General features: G+C 40.6%; 2 protein-coding genes across 5 annotated transcripts; one reads left to right on the forward strand and one right to left on the reverse strand.

The window, feature by feature from the left end:
* The first annotated feature begins 2,843 nt into the window (after nt 1–2,843).
* Nucleotides 2,844–9,922, forward strand: LOC112196426 (disease resistance protein RPV1). 4 transcript variants are annotated; one of them, XM_024336778.2, is made up of 9 exons: nt 2,844–3,484; nt 3,592–4,693; nt 4,900–5,175; nt 5,300–7,113; nt 7,193–7,251; nt 7,892–8,004; nt 8,320–8,836; nt 8,962–9,178; nt 9,575–9,922. In XM_024336778.2, the coding sequence occupies exons 1-4, from the start codon at nt 2,964–2,966 to the stop codon at nt 7,070–7,072; spliced, it is 3,672 nt and encodes a 1,223-aa protein (XP_024192546.1). In that variant the 5' UTR covers nt 2,844–2,963; the 3' UTR covers nt 7,073–7,113; nt 7,193–7,251; nt 7,892–8,004; nt 8,320–8,836; nt 8,962–9,178; nt 9,575–9,922. The 4 variants fall into 4 exon arrangements, 3 of the variants coding, with proteins under 3 accessions (XP_024192546.1, XP_040373379.1, XP_040373380.1); XM_040517445.1 differs by lacking the exons at nt 7,892–8,004; nt 8,320–8,836; nt 8,962–9,178; nt 9,575–9,922 and adding an exon at nt 7,434–7,659; XM_040517446.1 differs by lacking the exons at nt 7,892–8,004; nt 8,320–8,836; nt 8,962–9,178; nt 9,575–9,922 and adding an exon at nt 7,452–7,659.
* A 1,879-nt stretch (nt 9,923–11,801) lies between these two features.
* On the reverse strand, nt 11,802–19,291 carry LOC112198192 (acylamino-acid-releasing enzyme). The gene is made up of 18 exons (XM_024339273.2): nt 19,034–19,291; nt 18,134–18,297; nt 17,707–18,016; nt 17,291–17,512; nt 16,968–17,186; nt 16,778–16,852; nt 16,291–16,429; nt 15,276–15,427; nt 15,103–15,185; nt 14,895–15,016; nt 14,714–14,792; nt 14,468–14,636; nt 14,197–14,257; nt 13,855–13,977; nt 13,333–13,530; nt 12,577–12,645; nt 12,229–12,305; nt 11,802–12,116 (listed from the first exon to the last, which is right to left on the reverse strand). Exons 1-18 carry the CDS (start codon nt 19,174–19,176, stop codon nt 12,053–12,055), a joined length of 2,469 nt encoding a protein of 822 aa, XP_024195041.1. The 5' UTR covers nt 19,177–19,291; the 3' UTR covers nt 11,802–12,052.
* Between the last annotated feature and the right edge of the window lie 6,423 nt (nt 19,292–25,714).

Below are 25,714 nucleotides of genomic sequence, written 5' to 3' on the forward strand. Positions count from 1 at the left end.
CTGAGTTGCCACCATTTTGTGAAATTCGGTAAACATTCCAAATACATCACTCTTATTCTTCAGTATTGACACCCATGTCATGCGAGTGCAATCATCAATAAACGTTACAAAATACCGAGCTCCAGAAAGAGAAGGAATTTTCGCAGGACCCCAGACATCGGAGTGAATCTTCATAAAAGGAACAGGACTTTTATTAAGACTTGGTGAATATGAAATACGGTGACTCTTGGCCAGTTCGCAGATGTCACAGTGGAAATCCAAATCGCTAACAACTGAAAACAATTGAGGTTGCAGCTTCTTAAGATAACGAAAGGATAGATGACCTAAACGGCGATGCCATAACCATACAGCTTCCTTCGCATTCTCTACCCCGTTGATATGATTAGCTTGTCCCAAAAGATGCTTCTGTTTCTTTCCAGTCTCTGTCAAATCCAGATAGTATAATTTCCCCCTTCTAACACCATAACCAAGAATCCGCCGAGTCAGAATGTCTTGAAACACACAGAAAGACGGATAGAAGGTCACAATACATGCAAGAGCTAAAATAACTTGACCAACAGACAAGAGATTATAAGCTAGTGATGGAACAACTAAGACAGATTCAAGGGTTAAAGTATCAGATAAAGCAATAGAACCTTCTCCGGTGACCGGAGTTGGAGTACCATCAGCAGTAGAGACAATGTCTTGAGGGGAACGTCTAAGGTTTTTCACAAGACTTGGGTCATTGGTCATATGGTCAGATGCACCTGTATCAATTATCCATGTATTATTCAAAGTAGCCTTACCCTTCATACCTGACTGCGCTACATTAGCGGAGGAATTGTCGAGATGCTCTTCCTCTGTAGTAGCAATAGCCGCCTTGCCCGGATTCTTTCGCGGTTTCCTGGTGAAATCCCACCAATCAGGGTAGCCAATCACTTCATAGCACCGCTCCTTGGTATGACCTACTTCCCCACAGACAACACATTTTTTGTTTGCGTATGGGTTTGGTTTGTCATGAGGACGGCGTGGAGAAGGACCTGAGAAGCCTGGAGGAGGACCTGGTCGGCGTTGAACGGCCATTGAGGAATTTGGGATTTGTTTGTTTTTTTTTTTAGGTTTGGTTTTTCTAGGGTTTCAAAAATTCAGGGATGGCTTGATTTTAATGGTGGTGGTACGCAGCGGTTTGTGGTGTGCTTTGGGATTCAGGATTCAGGATTCAGGATTCAGGATTCAGGATTCAGGATTCAAGATTCAAAGGATGCAGGCAAGTTCAAAGGATTGAACCTGCTCTGATACCAAGTAGAAAAAATACTTCAATTCAAGGTTAATTCGATAATTCTATTCATCCCACAATGAGGGTATATATACAAGTACAAAGGAGTAGTCTAACTGTAATAGGAAACAATCTTTCCATAATTACAGGATATCCTAACTAAATAAAATCCTAATTACATACAGATTTACAGCGATTCTACAGGATTTAGGTGGGATCGACGACCAACCACTGGGATCTATATTCTTGTTTAAATGGCAGTTGCTCTTTACTTTGACCACATGGTTTCAAGGTTTTAAATGGTTTTGATACGTACCCAAGCAACTTCTTTGTCAGGGAATAAATCACTTTTGAATTGTTGGACATGTTTTTATAGCTGAGTTCATATTTTTGTGAAGCAGAAATCAGAGAAGATATGAAGAAGGTGAACTGTGCAATTAACTTTAAAGTTGGTGTTTTGTTCTTTTCTTTTCTTTCTCAACTACTGGGAACAGGCTAAGCCCTTTCCCCTTATATTTCTTCTTACTGAATTGACACGTGCTGCTCACGTGGCTGGGCCCAAATAACCCGAGCACTCCAAACTCCGAGCACGGAAGACGTTCCCTGTTGAGATATATAATTTCTGTTTGCAGGGAGGAAAGAGGTGCCACTGGGAACGGGTGCAGATTCTTCCCAAATCCCAACTATGAATAAGCTAGCTAGACGCAAAAGTGTCTGCTGTTCACCTTAGTTGTGCACTAATATTTTCCTACGCACAGCACTCGGGTGCCAATTTATCGAAACATGCATATCATATTTGCACCATATTTCCTTGGATTAAGCAATCCTTTGATTCCTTTCTACTGTAGGATTTTGATCCTCAGAAACAGTTCCATAGATGACAGCAGCTTTGAATTCTAAGTGCACTTCCAAAGGGCCAGCTGCATTTCTTTTCTGGTAAAGTGATTAACAGAGGTGGTTGCTGAATAGGGTCGTAAGAACTAATTCTTCCACTGAAAATTATAAAATTAGCTGGAAGGATTGAATACCCTAAACTTAAATAGCAATAAATTAATATCCAGTATCTCAATTCTACATGTATAATTCCTGGTTCATGTCTGCTTCAATCAAATCCCAACCGGTTTTTCACTGTAATGCTTGTGGCAGGAATTTGATACCATGGATATTGTGTGCAGTAAGACTACTTGAGATATTAACCAAGCAACTGATACTTGATAATTAAACAAAACAAATGGCAATGAGAATATACGACATAATTGAGAACACATGGGCCTATGCTGGTAGTAATTTGGGTAAGTAACATTTCTTTTGGTCAAGGGATTTGAAGAAAAATTGGCCTTTTCTTTTTCTTTTCAGACTGTGTAAAACAGACCTGAAAATCAACACAGTGAGCCCTCCCTATAAAATACATTGAACCCAAACAAAATGTACAGAGTAGACTATTAATTTCCTTGTTCCATCAAGCATCAGGTAATGCTTTTCCAAGCCTTCCACGTCATCACCACTGAAAAAAAAAAAAAAAATCTTCCGAGATAATTTTAGTCCAAGTCTAAAAGGAAATAGTGAAGGGAGAAACTCTTTGGAAAAAGAGAACACGGCTCAGTTTCAACCTCACATTCACCATTCACATTGCAGCAGACAGCAGGCACCAATTAGAAACTATCTACTTAGGCAATAGAAAGGCAACATTCAACGGATAGAGCAGAGCATGCAGAATATGACCAACGAAGCAGCAGCCAGTTCTTCATCTTCCTCTCCCCCACTTTCTTCTACTGATCACCAAAATCATTACACATACGAGGTTTTCCTGAGTTTCCGAGGCGAGGATACGCGCTATGATTTTACAGATCATTTGTACAACGCTTTGTGTCTGAGGGGAATTAAGACATTCAGAGATGATAAGCTTAGCAGAGGAGAAGACATATCACAAGAGCTCCTCAAAGCAATTGATGAGTCTAGAGTTTCAATCGTCGTCTTCTCTCAAAATTATGCTTCTTCAAGGTGGTGCTTAGATGAACTGGTCAAGATACTTGACTGCAGAAAATTCAAAGGCCAGAAGTTTAGAGCTGTTTTCTACAAGGTGGCTCCTTCAGATGTACGACACCAAAGAGGTGCTTTCGGTGACGCATTTGCAACACTTGATCAATTTTACAAGGATAGCATGGATAAATGGAAGGCAGCTCTCAAGGAAGCAGCAGATTTGTGTGGATGGACTTTTGAGGAGGGCCGGTATGTTTTTAACCCAAGCCCACTGGCTAGATGATTAGTTAGATTTATGAAGACAGCAATAATCTTCTACTTTATTTGATTTCCTATATATGCTTTTAAATTCTTAGGTACGAGACTGAATTTATCAACGACATTGTCGGGGAGTTGTCTACCCGAGTAGTAAACCCTTCATGTAAGTGGCACGTTGCTGAATATCCGATTGGATTAGAGTCTTGTATACGAGATGTCGAAAGTCTTTTAAAAGCCGAGGAAAATATTTTTCACATGGTGGGCATATGGGGGACTGGTGGAATAGGAAAGACCACAATTGCGAAAGCTGTGTTCAATTCAATTTGCCATAAGTTTGAAACTAGTTGTTTCTTGGCAGATGTTAGATCTAATTCAAATGGCCTAGCGCAACTGCAAAAGAGACTTTTGCGTGATGTTTTAAGGGACTCAAATTTGAAGGTGAGCAGTGTTGATCAGGGAATCAGTTTTATAAAGGAAAGAATGCAAAATAAAAAAGTTCTCTTGATCCTTGATGACGTGAGTCATTCTAGCCAATTAAAGAACTTAGTTCCATCCCCTTATTGTTTTGGCCCGGGTAGTAGAATTCTCATAACAACAAGAGATAAACGTTGGCTAATTGCTCATGAAGTTAATGAAGTATATGAGGTCAAGATGTTAGAAGATCGTCATGCTTTGGAGTTGTTTAGCTTGCATGCATTCAAAAGAAATGAACCTCCAAGCGGTTATCTGGAACTTACACAACATGTTATACACTATGCCCAAGGCCTTCCATTAGCTTTGATAGTCTTAGGCTCTCATCTATTTAGTAGAAGCACAGAGGAGTGGAAAGCTACAATAGGTAGTTGTAAAGGAGGTCCTCATGCAGATATACAGAAAGTTCTCAAACTAAGTTATGATGCTCTAGGACAAGATTTAAAAGAACTATTTCTTGATATTGCTTGCTTCTTTAAAGGTGAGCATGTAGCCCATGTGAAACCAATACTAGAAGCTTGCTATGACCAGAAAACAATGGTGATTGGTATTGCACAACTGCAAGAAAAGGCCTTGATAAGAATTGACAAAGATGATCATATTTGGATGCATGACTTAATAGAAGAAATGGGTAAAGACATAGTGTATCAGGAGTCACCTGATGAACCGGGGAAACGCAGCAGAGTGTGGAGTGAAGAAGATGTAGACTACGTTCTAACAAATAATACAGTAAGTATATTAATGATGTTTTGTGTTTTTCAATTAAGAAAGCATTTTATATTGAATATAATTTCTTATTGAGACCTTGAAGAAAACTGTATTAAAACCGTACTTGTGCTTCCAATAGAAATTGCTATGTTTTTTTGTTTTTTGGTCTGAATAGAAATTGCAATCATAAATGTTGCTGTTAATAAGCTTGCTTTCTTTTACTGTAGGGTACAAATAAAGTTATAGGCATTCAGGTCCTATTGCGATCATCTACAATATCTTTGAATGCTAAAAGCTTTTCAAAGATGAAGAATCTTAGATATATTTCTATGAGAGGAACATCCTTTTTTGGAGATATTGATTATCTCTCCAACCAGTTGAGGTGGCTCGATTGGCAAGAATGTTCGTTGCAATGTTTTCCATCCGATTTTCAAGCAAACAAACTTGTAAATCTTGATATTTCTTGGAGTCACGAAATCACACGACTATGGGAGGGACGTAAGGTACTATAATCTAATAATTCATTTTATTTCAAGACTTCTTTAATTAAAAATAAGTAACAGATAACTGTGTTGTAAATTATTGCATCCACTTGGTTGATCTTTTCCTTTTTCTTTTGCCATACAGAATTTTTCAAGGCTAACATGTATGAATTTATGTCATTGTACATCCCTAAAGAAACTCCCAGACTTGAGTGGAATTCCTAACTTGAAAGAGTTGGATTTAAGTGGCTGTGAATCCCTAAAGGAACTCCCAGACTTGAGTGGAATCCCTAACTTGAAAAAGTTGGATTTAAGTGGCTGTGAATCCCTAAAGAAACTCCCAGACTTGAGTGGAATCCGTAACTTGATAGAGTTTGATTTAAGTGGCTGTGAATCCCTAAAGAAACTCCCAGACATAAGTGGAATCCCTAACTTGAAAGTGTTGGATTTAAGTGGCTGTGAATCCCTAAAGAAACTCCCAAACTTGAGTGGAATCCCTAACTTGAAAGAGTTGGATTTAAGTGGCTGTGAATCTCTAAAGAAACTCCCAAACTTGAGTGGAATCCCTAACTTGGAAGGGTTGAATTTAAGTGGATGTGTATCCCTAAAGGAACTCCCCGACTTTTGTGGAATCCCTAACTTGAAAGAGTTGGAACTATATGAATGTATCGGTTTAGTTGAGATACCTGATTCAATTCGATTCCTTAATAAGCTTGTTACCTTGAATGTTGGCGGTTGCTCTAACCTTATTATGTTTCCAAGAAAAATCAACTTGAAATCTGTAGAAACAATCTCTATTAGCTATTGCAAGCTTGAAGAATTTTCAGAGGTTGGGGAAGAGATGGGTTTCTTGAGAAAATTGGTTATAAGAGGCACTTGCATTAAAGAATTGCATCCGTCCATTACAAGGCTTATTAGGCTGGAAAATTTGGACCTAAGGGACAGTCAAAATCTTACAACCCTGCCGTATAATATTTATGAATTGCACAATCTAAAGGCTCTTGATGCGAGTGGATGCTCAAAACTGGCTACATTTCCAAAAATTTCAGTAAAGATGGATTTCTTGAGACAACTCTATCTTAAAGGCAGTGACATAAGAGAATTGGATGAGTCAATTGAAAATCTCATAGGGCTTGAATATTTGGATCTTACTGACTGCAAAAATCTCACAGCTCTACCGTGCAGCATTTATGGGTTGCAAAATTTACAGTTCCTTTTTCTTGGTGAATGCTCAAAACTAGTCAGATTTCCAACAAATACCAAAATTTTGAATGTCGATGGTTGCTCGCTATCACTTCCCAAGCTAGAGAAGCTCTGTCTCGGAGGATGCAGTTTATTATCAGATTGTGATTTCCTGACGACTCTTGATTGCTGGGAAACATTAGAGTGGCTTAATCTGTCAAGAAACAATTTTGTTAGTCTTCCTGCTTGCCTCACCAAATTTGTCAAGTTGCGGTATCTTTACTTGTCCGGTTGCACGAGACTCCGAGGAATTCCGGAGCTTCCGCCAAACGTTGAAGTAGATACAAGAGGTTGTGAATTACTGGAGGAGAGATTGTCGACATTGACAAATCGTGGAGCTGTGATAGAGGCGGCGTCGCCGTCAATTGAAGAGCCAACTTCGTCGTCATGGCTTTCTTTGTCTTCCGAAACTCCGAAACGACGCCGCACCGCGGAAGAACCAACACCAATGAATTCTCCGAAACGACAACTCCTTGCCGCATCGATGGTCCCCATGTTCCACAGCGCCCATCACTCAACTACTACTCCACAGCTTCAACACCAAGCAGAGGAACCAACTGACTTGTTAAGGCTTTCTCTGAACTCTTCAGAACCAACAAAACCTCGTGGCCCAGTTAAAGGTGATCAAGACCAGTGGCTGTCTCTGTCTGTGCTGCCATCCACTTCAGAACTCTGAACTCTGAACCATCCACTTCAGAGTTTAGTCGAGACAGAGAGGTTTGAAATCCCACCTGCAATTTATTCTACTTGAAGCTTCATAGTGTGCCACAACTAATAACATTTCAACATTTTTCAGGTTTGGGTATGACCCTGTTTTGAGGTTGTCTTCATCTGCTATTTACTCATCATCAATCTGTAAGTTCATATATTCATCTTTTCCTTTTTACCGCAGATCTATGTTGTTTGTTACTGCATTAGAATTTCAAACTTTGTAACCATGTACATCATGTACAATTGAACTCTCCATCTATCTTTTTTTCTTTCTTTCTGGAATATGCATGCTCCAAACCCTTGATATGAATTACTCCCTGTATCAGACTTTGTGAATCTTTAAGAATGCAGTGATGCTAGCACATGATAAGAGAAAATGCAGAAGCATATGATCATGGAGATTCTTTGAAGCCAACTGATGGCTACCAGTAACTAAAACTTACCTGTGTACTGTCTACAAACTCCTCCAGTTTTCTATAATATAATAGTTAGCATAATATAATGGCTAGTAGTAGCATGATGCTTTGGATCTGGTAGGAGCCTGAGATTGACTACGTGAAATGATGGTATCAAAAATTGTTTATTGTTGTCCTCAGTTGATTCCATTGTTGTAAGAGAATATTGGTGGTAGTCTGCTAGCTAGGACATGCAAATTATGGTAGTTCATTGAACTTGGTTCATATGATCCGTTAGTAACATTTGTATTCTGGTTCATTTCCTTTACTTGTTACTATGTTGCTAGGTGATTGATATCATGCAATTTGTTTGTTTTTTCAATTTGCAGTGGGGACTATAGATTTTGCACTTGGAGAGGTTACAAACTCTGGCCAAGTTGGCTACATGGTAATTGCTGATCTAGCTCAATTTGAGATGACCGCAAATAAACTAGAAGCAAAGGTATATGCTATTCTCCTCTAGTTGTACTCTTGCCTATGCTCTTTTCCTAGTAATTCTGGGCTCAAGCGCCCGTATGTTATTGTTTACAATTTTATCGAAACATCTCATGGTAAAAGGCATGATGTCGCATTGTCCACATGGTCCATGGATTACGCACATGGAATATGAAATACATCACTTTAAGAAAAATCTTCCTTGTATGTGTGCATGCCACAAGCACATTAAATTTTCCTCTATAGATTACAACTTGAAATTTCGTAAACAAGTATTGACAATAATTTGCCAAACTCATATACAACAATTTTTTGGTATCAGAAGTTCTAGCCTGGCTTTGGCTAAGAATCTTGCTTCAAGGTGATGCGGCAGGTGTGTGCTGACCTTCTTGAGGAAATGGAATTGGTTTTCATTGTTTCTAAGGATGGAATTGATACTGTGAGAGTGGTATGCCGATTCAAATGCCTGAGCAATAAGCTACCGAAAGGCAGGCATTTGATTGGGGATAGCGTGGTTTACGATGTGGGTGTTTGGTTGCTCGGGGAGTTTCAGCCGCAGCTAGAAGTTACCCCCATAACCAAGTATGATTCGGCTCAGCTGGTGTTGAGCTGCCAGATTGTGGTGAATAAGTCATATGTATGCGATGGATTGAAGCAGGGGAATATTCGGGTTTTGAATATTTGGGTGTGAGTGTAGAAGGATGGCTTTTTGTCTGGAAAATTTCTGAAGGTCCAGACGAAGACGGTACGAAATCACAGGAAAGATTGTTATGGCCATTCAAATAGTTGGTTAGGGGGAAGCTGTTCATCCACGAGTTTGTTGGCACTGTCATAAACAAGTAAATGATTCTGTTAATGCTATTTTCAATCAAAGAGTTATAGCTTAATGCTTTTGATGTCCATGATAAATGTCTGTTGATCTTGTAGTGGTTGATTGATCTATCTTTTGCTTCTATACTTGCAGCAGGTTTTGGTTGTTCAGGTTGGGAAGCGTGTTCTACAAATTGATACTACTAAAGTTGCAAAGGGTAAAGTCCTTCTGCTGAGGATCCTATTAAGTTTCCTGTTGAAAGCTTATTGATGGGGTCCAATTTGTTGGTAAACATGATGGAGAGGTGACAGATTTATCAATGTGCCAATGGATGACCACCCGGCTGGTTTCTGCTTCTATGGATGGAACTGTAAGTATCTTCACCATTTTGCTGTCTTTGTTACATATTTCCTTTTAGTGGAATAAGTTTACTTAAAAGTGCATTTTCATCAGGGTTGGTGGGAACACTTTGGCTCCAGCTTGCCCTTCTACATCTTTATAGATTTTTTTTTTGTTTTCTTTTGGTGAATTAAAATAATGTTTTGGTTACAAAAAAAATCTGTTGGCTATTCCTGCTTCAACTCAATGGTTCAGGGAATTTTGTATAGCTTGACCAAAGCAAACATGGCTTCGTTTGTTGGAAGAACAGTGAAGCTAATATTGCTTTTGCTATTCTTAACAACCACATGTGATGCTAAAACATATGTTAGAATCACTAATGATTTTAGCGGAGGAATGAATCTCACCTTTCACTGTAAATCCGCAGATGATGATCTCGGCGTCAAAGTGCTTCTTCCCCAACAATACTATGAGTTCAGTTTCAAACCTACCTTGATAGGCCGAACAGACTTCTATTGCAGTTTTCAATGGATTGGTTCATTTAAATGGTTTGATGTATATGTTGATGGAAGAGACTACTGCCATGAGTGTTGGTGGAGTATAAAATCTTCTGGCAATGGCCCTTGTAGGCTTAACTTCAAAACCGGCCAGTATGATGATTGTTTGCCGTGGAACAAAAACTAGGTACATACATACTCGAAGTCATCTTGTCTATGAACTTTATCCAATAATAATAATAATAATAAAGAAGAGTTTGATAGTTATTTATGCTTAAGCTTCTGTTGAGAATTTTTATTTAGGTGAAACAACAGTTCTTATTCGAAATGATTACATTAAGATTGATGTAGCCAAAATTGGATTGGAATTTGCTATCCATATGTTTTTGACACCGTTCACCGCTGAATCGTCTATGAGCCTGGTTATGCTTTAGATTGTGTTCTACTAATGGAGCAGTTATACGCTTCTGAAATTGGTGATATGAAATCAGGGTAACAATGTAGCTCATCATTCACTTCATAGATAGTGAATGAGGTTATCTGATTGATGGACTTAATTGGCTTGTAGAATATTTTGCTTATATAATAGTAAGGTCAACCTCTATTCCACACATTATATAGTTGTGATTTCTCTTTTCAATAATTAATTGACCATTTTCGAAAAAAGAATTATTATTTTTTTTATACCATAAAGGCGATAGATAATTGCCAATATAAACAATAAAAGTTATTTTAGGGTGCGGAGTTACCATAAGAACAATGAATGATTACTATTTGACACCCTGTGAGTCACTGTAAAAATAAAACAATTTGAATTTTGAAAAGGCATATCCGAGTTACCATAATCAATCAAAGTTACCATAGGAACAATAAAAGAATCTGTATACTTCAATACTTCATCGGTATACAATTTCATTTTTTGCTTTAAGTTTTTCCATTTTAATTAATAATAGTTTTATGAAACAGCTGGTTGATTGCCATATGCATTTAGCCACTATAAAAAAGAGAGTTGCACATAGCATATTTCTACCAAGATAAAATTTTTTCAAAACAAATTAACATGGGTTCCTCCACTGGAAGATATTATTATGTGTTTGTGATTCCTCTTTTCAATAATTAATCAAGCATTTTCGAAAGAAGAATTGTTTTACCATAAGAACAATGATTGATTACTATTTGACATAATGCGTGTTAAAAATTTGACTTTTGACTTGTCAAAAGGAATATCCGAGTTACCATAAACATTCAAAGTTACCATAGGAACAATGACATAATTGGATGCTGCAGCGGCATACAATTCCATTTTTTGCTTATTATTTTTCCATTTATTCCCAGAAAATTAATATTAGTTTTTTTCGACAAAAGAAAATTAATATTAGTTTCATGAACCTGGTTGTGGCAATCATGAACTAGTCCATCTAGCCACTATAAAAAGCATGCTGCATATAGCATATTTCTACCAAGATAAAACTTCTTCAAAACAAATGAACATGGGTTCCTTCATGGAAGAGCAATGATGCTAATCTTGCTTATGTTGTTCCTCGTAATTGCTTGTGATGCAAGCTTTAAGAAACATGTTAGAATCACAAATCAATTACAAGGCATGACCCTCAATGTTCACTGCAAATCAGATGATAATGATATCGGTCTCCAAAAGTTTGCCCCTAATGCTTTCTTCCAATTCAGTTTTAAATCTAGTTGGATAGGGAACACTGATTTCTACTGCAGTTTCCAGTGGCCTGGTGCATTCAAATGGTTTGATGTTTATGTGGGCAGTCGAGACCTCAAAGATTGCAACTAGTGTTGGTGGTCTATAAGAACTACTGAATATGGCCCTCATCCATGTAGGATGGACTGGAACAGCGGCAAGTATGACATTTGTAAACCGTGGAATCCAACATGAACTACGAGCTTCCATTAATTCGTGTTCTGTTCAAGTAAAAAGGAGATGTTCATGTTGGAGATATAGAAGAAAATGGTTCTTTTGAGTGTCAAAATTAAAGAACTGATCACATTTGCAGAATTACTAATTAAGCTAAACTTTAGTTTCATCTCTCCAATCCTTGTCTGATTATTTATTTATTTTTCTTATAACATATACCGAAGGTAGAATCTGAACCCGAAAGCCAGTATAAAGATAAATGTTCTTAAGAAAACTGTTTTAACATAACAACTGTATTGTAGAAATATCCATGTTACCAAATCACCTCATCATACGCAGCAGTTATGAATTGATATTCATGTTTTAAAGAGAGAAAGAAAAAGACTATTTCAAGGTGAAGAATTTGGTTACAAGTAGGGTTGATCCCTCATACTGAACATAAATTTACTAAACAGTTCTTCCATGATGGATCTGTATTAATTTTCCCCTGAAAAGAGTAACATTAAGATCCCAAGGTTCTGCTCATCTAGAACACATACTTCTTAAACCACACGCCAATATTAAGAAAGCTCTCAAAGTCGGATTGAGGCCTGCAAACAAGAATTTGAAAGAGATTAAAATCCAAGCATGAATTGTATGTGCTTGGCTGCAGTAGTAACTTATGAGTAGAATGCACAAGACACATTTGGATCATGTGTTTACCTGTCAATTGGATGGATGTCATTAGGGAACACAATGACTTTGACAGCAACTCCTTTTTCCTTCAATGCCCGAGCATACTGCAAATAATAATCATCCAAATCACATCTCTATTCACATCATTACAGTTTAGTAGTCAACTATGCATCAAAGTATCCGCCCCACAAGGCAGCAAAGGAAATCACTTATGTTTAATTAGAAAAAGGATGAAAGAAGTGATTCATAGATGCCAACTGTTTTTGAATGTTTGCTTCAGTCACTTTATTATCCAAGCACTTGCTAATGTTGTCAAATCATTAAGTGGGATTAAATATTACACGTCTAGTTGACTAGAAGCGGAACATAGCTTACCTGCAATCCAGTGGAAATCGGAACACGAAGATCCTTTGCACCCAACAGAAAAAGGGTGGGTGTTTTGACCTGTAGATAGAGCATCAAATGTAAGAAAGTCTGAAGATAGTGAGCTCTTCACTTCTCAAAAGATAATACCATTTAAAGTATTAGTTTTTTTTCTAAGAAAAAGGGAATCAATTGTATATCTAGGCAGTGCAATATGTCAGAATGTTTAACCCAGTAGAGTAGCATACGAACCGAGTTAGAGTAGCATATGATCCGGCAAAAGTTAGGGAAACAATACTATCTTTACCGTGGTTATTGATTCACTTGAATTAGCCATCCTCAAGAATCAAACCTTCATGTATGCATTTGACAGCACACGACTTGACCATTACATTGGAAAGGGCGACTTCCTGGACTACTGGGCTCCTTAAGAATTACGTTCCTCTATATCAACTTTTTTTATTTTTCATTTGAACTAATATTTAGCAGCTTTTGCTTCACATCATGCAGTCCTAGTACACAGCTACCTTAAGAAACTGGAATGACTATCATGTTACTCCATTTTCAAATGTCTATGCAGTTGCTCATAATGTGAAAGTGCATGCAGTCAATCAATTTTAAACAAAAAGTAATGAAAGGGGAACTGTTACTCTAACTCTGTATGGTTCTGAACTCTAGGTTTTCCTTCTATTCCAATATTGTTGTATTGAAGCTTCAAAGTCCTGAGTCAACTCACTAATACAGTAAAAGAAGCTTAAACAAGCATACCTTTGAAATATGTGAAATAGGAGACTTGCTGTGAAAAAGAGCCAGATCCTCAGCTGAAGGTGCTTCTGAATAGATACTTTTACCTTCACTTCCAAAGGCCTCCAGATAGCACCAATCAGGGATGTCTGATGTACCAACCATCAATGCAAGGTTACAGACAGGATTCCTTGCACAAGCCGCAGCAAACTTCTCTGGTGCCTGCATCGTTTCAGGCAGAAGATATCAAATTTCCATGTAATATCATCTATTAAAGCATTCAATCTACCAGGCATAGATGCTTAAAACAAATAAAGAGCTTGAAGAAAACAAAAGTCTCAATACTCCCATACAGCTCTCCAAATATTAACCATCGAATAGGAGGAATCAGATTTGTGCATATAAAACCACAAACTAGTGATATCCAGGACTTGAAATGCATAATGACAACAATGTACATTATGTTCATGAAGATCGTTCAACTTTGTGTACGTTCTGCCAAATGCAGATATGCATATGTACTCATACTTTCTGCAAACTACACACCTGGCCAATCAAGTGAGTTGTTAGAAAGCCACCATGAGAACCACCAAGAACTGCAATTTTTGATGGACTAGCAAGTCCCAAGTCAATGACATGATCAATAGCCACCAGTACATCATTTACATCCTGCAGAGAAGAACCTAAAATATTAGGAACTAGAAGTCACACACATAGTATAAAGAAAATACTTTGTTGCAGGTAAACTAATAAATGAAATGGCACAAGAATAGAACTTTACAGAATCACAACTGTGTTAGAGCATAGGTACCCTAAGGCAACATGCAGGTAGAAATTGCAAAAGTAAGACTAGTATTTCTCGAATGAAAGATACATATGTCTAAGCACCTGGGAGCCAACTTTCCCTGGAAGAGATTGAAGTGCTTCCTCACCAAAGCCCAGTGAACCTCTAAAATTTATTAACATCATAAATTGTCAGAAATTAAAAAAATGGGAGCTGTTGTATAAAAGAGAATCTTCTTCAAGCATGGGAGCTACTCTCATTAATCTTCTTCAAATCTAGCGGTAATTTTGTTGAACATTGAATACACTTATAGCTGAACAATTTGGAATCCTGACTGTGATAAGAAAAGATGAAAATGGAGCATCATAACTTTACCTATAATTTACATGTAACAAACTGAACCCATTTGAAGAGAGAAAAGCCAGGGACTTTGAAAAGCTTGCTAAATAAACAGAATGTGGGCCACCATGAAGGACTACAACTAATGGATCACTTCTTTTAGTTTTGGAAGAGACAAAAGTAGCTTCAAAAGGTTTTCTAGCACCTGAAAGGTTTAAGCATATATGGGACATCAAAATCAATTATTTTTTAACACACAAGAAAGAAATTGGCTTGGAATACCTTTCGTTAGGCTATCAGAAACATCCCTGACAGGAATCTTCAATATACTGAATTTTAGAGATGAGAGCAATGATTTAACCTGTAGCAAAGAGTAATTTGAGTAAAATTACTGTAAAGCTTTGAAGATAATCTCGATGTGCAGATATAATTTATACAATAATAGAAAAGCAAATTGACATACTTGTTCAGAGCATTCATTTGTGGGGCTTGGTACATCTAACCAATTCCATGCAGTACTTTTACTTTCTTTATCATCAAGAAGACCATACTTGATGTGAGGCACATCTACTGGACTGCTAGACACTTCAAGGATCAAAAAACAAGTGGAGATTTTATTATACATCTTTAAATTTGTGTGGCTATCAGTAAAAATTAGGATTTCATGTTACCAGCAACAATATTGTCCCCATCCAGTGAAAGAACATCCCATGAAAAGTTTGAATCAGTAGGGCTGATGCGTGATACTTGTCCGCTGCAATTTCATTTTAGTGTTAGGGTTAATTACATAAACAAGGTAAAACAAGTCTGCGAATACAAGCAAGCTATAAGAACAATCACATACCTCAACACATTCACAGAAAGTATCACTTGACAGCTGCCCCAGAAGGAAGATATAATCATCGTGCATCCATCAGAAAGCCATGGATTAGTGAGGAAACTTGAACAGTAAAGGCCAGGGAAGCAGCCATCATCCGCACACATTACAACAGGAATCTTCAAAAGGAAAGTGCATTAAGATTTAAGTGTAAAATGGAGGAAGGGAGGGAGACAGAGAAAGAGAGAAAGAAAAACTCAAACATGTTTTGTACCTACCATAACTATGTTTTGTGATATTAAGTTATTAACTGCATGAAACTAGAGCCTTTTGTACAAGATAATTAAGGGTCTCTGCATAATGACAGTGCTAGCAACCTAAAGTTGCTCCCTAATAATGGGTTTGTGCATATGACATTGGTTTCTAAGTACATACAATTTTAAGCATCAATAGGGAGGTTACCCAGGCGATGAATATGCATGAATACATCAACTCTAAGATTCAGTACAGCATACCATTGGTATATAGTATTCAGCACAGAATACATTAGTATATAGTAGCCAGTAGCAACACACCACATTCTTGTCCAGCATACCACTGGTAAGTACCAATCATATTTAGTAACGTACAGCGGCAGAGCTGGGCAAAAAGACTAGGTCACAGGTAAGGTTTGTCTTTAAAAACTATAGAGTTGCAGTTGGAGTGGTTGTTTGCCCAGCTTATTACTTGCAAATGGTCACTGGTTCGAGTCTTGGTATGAACAATTGCTGGTAACCTACATACCAGTACTACATATTGCCAAGACTCGAACAATTACTGGGTAAGAAGAATATCCTTTGCTCTACCAGTGATAACACATACCATTACTACATACTGGCATTTCATATTCACGATTTTCACTTCAGATTCCTGGAATGTGAACTTTTCTCATGATTTCCATGGACAACAAATTAAGTCAAGATTTGCACAAATGTGAGTAGTTTAAAACAGCACAGAAAATTAACTGAGCTGAAATCAAACAGATAAAAGATGAAGAGCCCACCACATCAACAACTTCCGCAGATGAGCATGGCACTCCATCCACTGGCCAATCAATTTTGTGAAGAGAATCTGTTGCAGAATGGGCCCCAGAATCCACAGAACTTTTTGCAGATAAAAACAAAAGCAATTTTCCATCTGGGCTGGAAAAGTTACATTGATCATGTTTCAATTACAATCAGCCAACAGTAGATAACAATTGAAACAACCATAACCATTCAAAGTCCGCTTTTTAACAAACTCCTGTTTATATGAAGATAGTCAAGATACTAATTCCAGTAACAAGATTGAAGAAAGCAAGACATGTGCGAAAAATAAAGTTTTAGTTAAATCTAGGTTAGCACTTCAAGGTAAACCTTAACATACAAAACTTGTATTCCAGTAGGCAGATACTTATTAGTTACCAATCTGAAACCTAGAAAGAACTCTGCTACTACAGACAGAATTCAAATAAAGACAAAACTAAGTATCTGAGGAAGAAAGACAAATACCTGAATCGTGGAAAGAAAGCACTACTAATGCTTTGAGTTAGATTTACCACAGGACAACCTTCAGTTGAACTATCTCTGAAACAATTAAAGAATTCGACAATTATAACATCTGTCTATGGATGAGGAATCTTAAAATTTACATGCAGAAAGGCCCAACAAAATAGACATAAGCACTAAGAAGGCAACTCACTTGATTTCTGGCCCATCAGCTTCTGATTCATGAAGTGGTGCCTTAACAGCATACAATGCACAGGGCCTGTTATAACAGTACTTGATACCAAGCTTTCTGGTATCTGCTGACCACCCAACAAAAACCAAATATTGATGGGATCCACTAATTGGTGGGGCCCACACAACTTGGCCAACACTCAAATGCTTTTCAATTCCTTTAACAGCTCGTGTCTCTCCACTGCATAGGATAGGAAAGTTCAAAATAAGTTTGCCATCTAAAGAAGAAATCTCTTTACTTTCATATACTGGTAATGAAAGAAACTAAACCAAATTTTACCAGACCTGTTAACATTTATGACAAAAAGTGCAGGCTGCCTTTTTCCAGCATAAGTTTCCCCCCAATCCTCCATCCAATCCCCTTGGCCTTTCCAGTTGCCAACATCCTTATCAGTGGAACCACCTTTCTTGTAGCCCTGCCATGTAAATGTCGGCTTGGAGGGAGATGGTTCCTCAGCAACATAAGCGATGAGAGTTTCATCAGAGTTCCAAGAAATTCCCTGAAACCTGTACAATTGAAAGATGAACTCTACTAAATCTCAAAAAATTTAGCCAAACTCCAACAGGACTAATGCTCAGAATTGAGGTACAAACTCTACAGCTAATCACTAGAGACATAGACACACTGTCTAATACACAAGGTTAACATCAAATATCATATAAAGCAATCAATAGAAAACTACAATCACATGATCAATTACCAGCCATCAGCATATACCGAGCCATGAACAGATTGGGGAATATGGAATTCCTTCTCGACTTGAGCCGGACCCCAAATTTCAAATTGACAGGGAGAGTCGTTTTCAGGATTACGAACTACAAGAAGCTTTGCACCTGATGGTGATGGAACAATTACAGAGACTCCCGTCATCTCAACAGGAAATGGGCCCCATTGGAAGTTTACCGAGTTGCTACTTTCTTTCAAAATATGAGATGATAAAATAAATTTCCTCATCTTGTTTGCCAAGAGATTTGGTTGACTAAATGAAAACATTGCCTGGGAGCCATTTCCTGTACAAAGATCACGATTAGAAATGGGTGCTCAGCTTTATATTGGAGAGGAGAGACATATATATGCACATATAAATATCAATATATACTTATGTTTAAAAAAATGAGATATCATACCACTTCCAGGTTTTATCCATGCCTTGTCAATGCTGGATATACTATGGAATTCTTGAAGTAACCTAGACTGCGAAGCATATTCTTCCTCAGTAGTTTCATCTATTCCAAGAGGCATCTCGTTCAATGCGCTAGCTTTAGAACCATCCATGGTTGAGAATCTTTTACTGCAGATTAAATTGCAATAACATCAATCAGTTACTAGAACACAATCAACAGAAAGTATGGGAACATGTCCCTCAATCAGGGAGAACACTGATATAACAGTAGTTTATAACTTGGATGGTCAAAAGCTTTGGTAATAGCAAAACCATAATCTCCAAGAACACATCTTTTGTTCCCAACGTTTTACTTTCTTGTTTGCCTTTTGATTACACAAATGAGAAACAAGCATGCCATTCTTTCTTCCACAGAATACAGCACTTATATTTTAAGCAAAAACAAGTACTTACGTAATTGATAACTTTTCTACAAACAGTTAATGATAATTGGGCAGCCAAGAACAAGACTAAGGAAAAAGCTCCCATAGTTATCAAACAACCTATTACACAGCAAAGGTAAGAACTTTTCACATATCTTCTCATTCTTTTCAATTCATCACAATCAAATTCATCCGTACACAGCATTGCAAGATTTTCAGCTTCAGAAAATCTTCAAGTCAAGTTCTGGGTCACTAAAATTACTACCTCTTCAATCTAAATATCCATTGAAACAAATTTTACACACACCCTCATGATTCCATCCACAAAAGTAACCCAAAGATTTGAACTTTTGCCCAAACAGAAGGAAAAGACCAAGACCCAGAAACAAGCAGAATTAAAGCAGTGAGGAAAGTTATATATGTAATATATAGAGTCTATACATATATTTATATATATGATAGAGAAAGGTTAGAGAGCTTACGTAGAGAGAAGAGAGCGAAAGAGTCTGGGAGTGGACGAAAGGTGAGATATAATAGGAGGGGAAGGAGGGTATCTTGGAAGAAGGGCGTTGACGCACCAATTCAAAGAGGCATTGGCTTTGCTTAGTACCACTACACTGCCCATTGCTGACTCATTTTCTATGCAGTACCAGCATGTATTGCTAGGAATTTGATAGGACCAAAATTTAAGACCGACCTTTATTTCCCCTATCTTCAAGCCCAGAGAGAGAATTCTCTCAAGGCCAACATCCTCACCTAGTCACGTGTCCGTTTCATGACTTGTAAGACATTTAGCCAATGGCTTCAATAGTGTAATCTACAGATTTAATCAGCACACCGAACACAAAAGGCCCAAATAAGGAAACTTATAATTTGGACCTTTTCGATGCTAGTCACCTATCATATACTCACCCAACACTTTTGGAAATTTTGGTGAAGTTAAGAAGCAGAAGAACTGAAGAAGAGCCATCCATTGCGGCTTAGATTGTCAAATTTGTCTGCCATGACTTTGAAAGCATTGGATCATTTCATCTCGATTTCCGCAACTCCGCTTATTTCTAAGAATGAATTAATTACATATTAATTGACTCTTATTTCTAGTATTTTAGATGAAATTACATGCATAAAAATACGTGTAATCAAATATTAATTTCTCTACAAATGAAGCTACCGTTACAATGATTGAAGGATGATAAATGCTAGTAAATTATTTTTGTAGCATGTCTCCATTCATATCTAGTGTATTTAATCCGTCAAGATCCTTTTATATCAAGAATTATACATATGTATGCTCACTTTACACTCTTCTCAATTTCACTTTATGCTTGTGAATGAGAATGCATTCTCACTTTACACTCACTTAATTTTAATAATTTATTTCAATTTGGTAACATTAGGCTCGTTGTAATGGGTCTATTAATTTGATATACATATATGAATAACAAGATGTTCAATTTTTATGCTTTTAGTAAGAAGTTGTTGTGTTCACCTAGTCAGTAACAGGGGAAATAATTATTTTTCAGTTGAGTTGTTTTATTTTCCACCTTTAAATTTCCATCTAACAGTAGTTAAACACTTAAACATAATTTTCTTAATCAATTATTGAATAGGTTAACATTATTGTGGTAGATACTTTTAAAATTATTTTATGTGATTTTGATGCCATAGTCACCTAATCATTTAATCAGTACACCCAATACAAAAGGCCCAAATAAGGAAACCTATAATTTGGACCTTTTCGATGCTAGTCACATAATCACATACTCACCAACACTTAAAGACCAAATTAAAGTTCGGACCTTTTGGAAATTTTGGTGAAATTAAGAAGCCGAATAACTGAAGAAGAGCCATCCATGGCGGCTTAGATTGTCAAATTTGTCTGCCATGACTTTGAAAGCATTGGCAGAAGTCCGCAGAACTATCATAGAACTTCCTCAATTACCTGATCTAAGCTAAGTTCAGTGTAGCTGAGGTGCTTTAATGCTTTCATTAGCAGATCGCTATCCTCGTAAAACAGAGAATAATTGACATTGTTCTTCTGGGAAACATATCTGGGGAGGGATGCAACTGGGTAGTGTTACTTTGATTTTCTTATTCATCTTCAGTTTGCTTCCATCACAGTATGGCGCTGAAGTTTATAACATAACTTCTTCACACCCATTATCTGATGGAGAAACTCTAGTCTCTCCTGGCCTAATATACGAACTGGGCTTCTTCAGTCCTAAGAGTTCTGCTAACAAGTATTTGGGGTTGTGGCACAAAAGTATATTTCCCCGCAAGTATGTATGGGTGGCTAACAGAGATAATCCTCTTGCAGATATAGACACCTTGGCTAGCTTGAGAATTGGAAGCAGCGGGAGTCTGGAGCTCGTAGATGGAAAACATAGTTCTTTCTGGTCAACCAATATATCTAATTGTTCATCTGCAGTTCTCTTAGATAATGGAAACTTCGTTGTCAAAGATGTTATGGGAGCTGTTATGTGGGAGAGCTTTAATAATCCTAGTGACTCACTTCTGCCAAGCATGTTGATGGGATATGATAGAGGTTCTGGGAAACAGAATTTCTTGACATCTTGGAAAAGTGAAAATGATCCATCACCGGGGATATTCTCCGCCGGACTGTCAGCAGAGTTGCCAGCACAAGCGTTCATTTGGATTAATGGATCTACTCCCCACTGGAGAAGTGGGCCATGGGATAAATCAAAGTTTATTGCTGTACGCTCAATGCAATCTCAGTATGTAAATCCATTTACTCTTGTTGATAATGAGACACAGGGAACAAGGTATTTTTCTTTCAGTTTTGACAAAATTCCTGGTGACGTAGTTTTTGCATATGGCGACATATCTTCTGTTAATGTCTAAAAGTCTAGCGGTAGCTGGACCCTAGTTAACGCTGATCCGGCAGGCGGATCGATACCTTTGTTGTGAATGGTTCCCGTTACCTGTCAAATAAAATACAATGGGCGTCAGAGGGAGACCGCGCCGGGCGGTCTTCAACTCTCCGATGCCTAAGTTAGTCAATGTATTTATGTTGACAAAGTAACAGTAGGTAAGTATTGAATGCGTAATAAATGAGGAGAGAGGAGAGGACCTTTTATAGGTGAGGAAGAGGATGATCTTCTCCTTGTTTTCGATGTGGGACTGATGGTGCTTCAGTTCCCAGTTTCAGTAGCTTCTGATGCCATCTTGACACGGCGCGTGGCGGCGCGTCGGCGGTGCTTTGGGGTTGATCCGGGGCTCAGGCGGTAACCCGGCTAACTGTCTTTACGTCAGTCACTCATATGGTGGGCGTTGGTACCCCCGGTGGTACCATGAGCGTGGCTCATTATAGCTAATTATGCTTGCAAATGGACATGCATGTACAAGTCCCCCAAATCCCCAGTCAAGGAGGGCAATCTTGGTTGGGGAGTTGATCGGCGGTTTGAAGCGTTTCTCCCGCTAGACTTTGCAGAAGCATAATTAGCGTCAGTGCGTTGTCAACCATGGATTTACTGAGCAAACGCTTTGTGCCCTTTCGGGTGGGCCCCTGCTAGGCCCCCCAGGGAGTCCCCCACTCCCCGGCTAAGATGGACCTCCGGATGGTCGTTGTTATTGTTTGTTGAGGGGGAGCTGCACGGAGCAGCGCTGCACGGAGCAGAGGGTGTTGGGTTGCGAGCCCAATCTTAGCACCCAGGTGACGGGGGTCAACGTACCTGATCAGGGCTGTCGTAGACTGTTGACTAGTCCCCGTGTCCCGTAGGGACATTCTGACCGTAACTCCGCGTGGCGGCGTTGTCAGAGAGGCGTGGCCTCGGGATCCGCCGCTGGCGGAAGTCCCCCCGCTAGATGTAGCAGGAAGCAGCGTCAAGTAGACGTGCTTGGTATTTTATTGAGCGGTGTTGCGCTGAATAAAGTACGCAGCTTGTCAAATGAGAAATGGGGTCAGCCAGCGGTGCGCTGTGTAGCGGAGGACGCCCCGTTTACCAAATGAGGAGAGAAGCTCCGCCGGCGGGGTTTCGCTCAGCGGAGACTCCGTCACTTGGAAGATGACAAGTGAGGATCCGCTGGCGGGGTTTCGCTCAGCGGAGACTCCGTCACTTGGGAGATGCAAGTGAGGATCCGCTGGCGGGGTTTCGCTCAGCGGAGACTCCGTCACTTGGGAGATGACAAGTGAGGATCCGCTGGCGGGGTTTCGCTCAGCGGAGACTCCGTCACTTGGGAGATGCAAGTGAGGATCCGCTGGCGGGGTTTCGCTCAGCGGAGACTCCGTCACTTGGGAGATGACAAGTGAGGATCCGCTGGCGGGGTTTCGCTCAGCGGAGACTCCGTCACTTGGGAGATGACAAGTGAGGATCCGCTGGCGGGGTTTCGCTCAGCGGAGACTCCGTCACTTGGGAGATGACAAGTGAGGATCCGCTGGCGGGGTTTCGCTCAGCGGAGACTCCGTCACTTGGGAGATGACAAGTGAGGATCCGCTGGCGGGGTTTCGCTCAGCGGAGACTCCGTCACTTGGGAGGTGACAAGTGAGGATCCGCTGGCGGGGTTTCGCTCAGCGGAGACTCCGTCACTTGGGAGGTGACAAGTGAGGATCCGCTGGCGGGGTTTCGCTCAGCGGAGACTCCGTCACTTGGGAGATGACAAGTGAGGATGGATCCGCTGGGCGGGGTTTTCGCTCAGCGGAGACTTGCCATGGTTGGGGGGTTTACTTGTCAGGTGGTGACTTCCCTTGGAAGCCAAAGAATGATGACGGTGGACACGTGGCTAACTCTGAGAGGGTTAGCGTCTGGAGGCTTGCCTCCTAAGCCTAGCCGTCTTCTCGTCATTAATGCGAGTAATGATGGATCTCGTAACCGAGGCGACGCCTCGGTTAATCCAGGGAGTTAATGAAGACGTGGGACACGTGTACGGTTGGTACGTGATGTAGTTTTGTAGCGGACGGCTCAGGATTATTTGATGTTGACATAAAAAGGGGGGAACTGAGCGAGTTTCGACATTTCTGGAAAATCTTCAAATCTGAGTTGCCTGCTTCGAGCCTTGTTCGCCTGCGAATTGCGAAGGAGGTCCCCGGGTTTGCGTGGAGTAGTCGGACTGGAGAGGACGAAATCTGTTAGTGAAGACGAACTGCACTCCAAGGTCTTCGACGTGAGGTTGGTATTTCGGATCCTCTTCCTGTTTCATTGAATCTGCAATGGTGGTTTCTGGGTTTTGCTATTTCTGTTAATGGTATGATATTGCCTCTGTGCTGTTTTCGGAGGGTGTAGGGAGAGATTTGAGGGAGGTTATGGTGTTTGACAGAAAGTTGGGGTTTTGGGTTTTGCTAGACGGTCTAATCTGGGTTGAGCGTGCGGTTGTTTTTGTTTTGGTATTTTTGTGGGTAGTTGTTCTTGGCATCTTTGGCTATATCTGATGTGAGAGTAGGTTAGATCTGTATTTGTGCTAACTGATGTGGGTTTTAGGGTTTGGGATGGCCAACGTCATAGATATTTCGAGCAGTGAGGATTCCGGGTCTGACGTGTCGTTCAGCGTGGCGGATATGACCTTTATTGACTCGTTGCGTCCGTCTGCCCATGCAGGAACCTCACTGCCAGAACCGCTTGAAGTTGAGCCACTTCGGACCATCCCCTGGGAAATAGCTATGGATCGTGGCTCGCGTCCAGAGAGCTCTAGGGCGGGTGAGTTGGCTAGGCGCGACGAGCGCTTGGCGAGCAATAGTGCTGCTAGCGGCTCCGCTGGCGAAGGGGAAGCGCCGGGCCAAAATGTCGAGTCGGCGTGGTACCTCTCAGATGGTACCGCCGTCGACGAGGCAGGTGGGCGGATGGATGCCGCCGCTGTTAACCGGATGAAGCGGACGTTCCGGTTGCCGGGCTCGGTGAAGCTGCGCCCCCCGACAGCGGATGAGAAGGCCTCGATGCTCCCAGCGGGATGTGCTGCCGTGCACGAGGCCATATTCCGCCAAGGAGTGACATTCCCGCTAGTGCCCAATCTCCAAATTCTTGTGTGCGAGTTTGGTCTTGCCTTTGGGCAGATCTGTCCCAACATGTGGCGGTTGCTGTTGGCGATGAACTCCCTGTGGCGCTTGTCGGGGTGCGAGGGGCCTACCGTGGCGGAAGTGCTTCACTTCTACGAGCTAGTGTATGTGAAGCGCCGAGGTTGCAGAGGGTGCGTGAACCTAAGCCGCCGCCAGGGAGCGCCCAAGTTGATTGAGAATTTAAGGGACTCAATGTCCTACTGGCGGGGGACCTTCTGCGTCGCCACAGATGGCTGGGAGTACCATACTAGGTCGAATGTGGAGGGGCCGACGTTTAAGACTAAGTCGGAATTCCAGCCCATCCGAGGTTGGCAACTGGTTTCCGCTAAAACTAACTGGCGGTTTCAAACTTTTGCAAACCTGCGGTTTTTGCTAATGATTAGTGTTTGTGCAGCGGGACTAAGGTATATTCTGACGCGCGAAGAGGAGTGTCGCGTGGCGAGGATCCGCGGCTGCTGGCGGAACCGCAATTTGCTTGACTTCCGTCTTCTGACCGGTTGGGAATTGCTGGTCGACCTGGGGCTAACTCGCTCTATTGGTGAGAGCCACTCCGCCACACCTCATCATTTTTATTTATTTTTTTTTTTTTTTTGATCCGGACTGACGGGTGTTTGTGTTTTTCTTTTCAGAAACCCCGCCCGGTAACAAATCTAGTCGCGACGCTTTCGAAAAAGCAATGGATCGTGCCGAGATAGAAAATTTTCTGGAGGCTATGTATGCCGAGGGGTTGGCGGCCCAGCAGACGGTGGTGAACCCGGAGACGCTGGTGCTGAGCCAGTCTGAGGTTGCGGTGGAGCTGCCGATGCCGCACCACTCCCATCTGGGTGAGGATGGCCTGCCGGTAGTGCAGGCGGACACCCAAGTGGGTGGCGGGGAGAGGGGGAATGTTGGTACAAGGCCGCGGGAGCGGATGCCTACCACCCGGCGCGGTCCTCAAAAGAAGACGGTGCAGCCGACGGGGACTGCCACCGAGTCCCGGGGTGAGCCGCCGGTGCGGGTGACGAGGACCGCTGCTGGGACACAACGGGCGTTGGAGAAAAAACGCCGGCAGCCTGACTCCCCCGTCGAGGAAGAGGAAGAAGAGGTGGTGATCGGAGTCCGCCAACAAAAGAAGGCTCGAGAAGCTGCGTCGAAGGGTGCAGTGGCGGAGGGGGAG

This window comes from Rosa chinensis, chromosome 4, assembly GCF_002994745.2.
Source record: "Rosa chinensis cultivar Old Blush chromosome 4, RchiOBHm-V2, whole genome shotgun sequence".
NCBI classification, from domain to species: domain Eukaryota; kingdom Viridiplantae; phylum Streptophyta; class Magnoliopsida; order Rosales; family Rosaceae; genus Rosa; species Rosa chinensis.

Bases quoted from the DNA above. Each gene is read 5' to 3' on its own strand.
- LOC112196426 (XM_024336778.2), top strand. From the start codon at position 2,964: ATGCAGAATATGACCAACGAAGCAGCAGCCAGTTCTTCATCTTCCTCT. The intron at 4,694-4,899 runs GTAAGTATATTA...CTTTTACTGTAG, and splicing joins ACGTTCTAACAAATAATACA to GGTACAAATAAAGTTATAGG. The intron at 5,176-5,299 runs GTACTATAATCT...TTTGCCATACAG, and splicing joins GACTATGGGAGGGACGTAAG to AATTTTTCAAGGCTAACATG.
- LOC112198192 (XM_024339273.2), bottom strand. From the start codon at position 19,176: ATGGGCAGTGTAGTGGTACTAAGCAAAGCCAATGCCTCTTTGAATTGG. The intron at 17,187-17,290 runs GTCTGGTAAAAT...TATCCTATGCAG, and splicing joins TTTGTCATAAATGTTAACAG to TGGAGAGACACGAGCTGTTA. The intron at 12,646-13,332 runs GTATGCTTGTTT...CTCTATCTACAG, and splicing joins CTATTTCACATATTTCAAAG to GTCAAAACACCCACCCTTTT.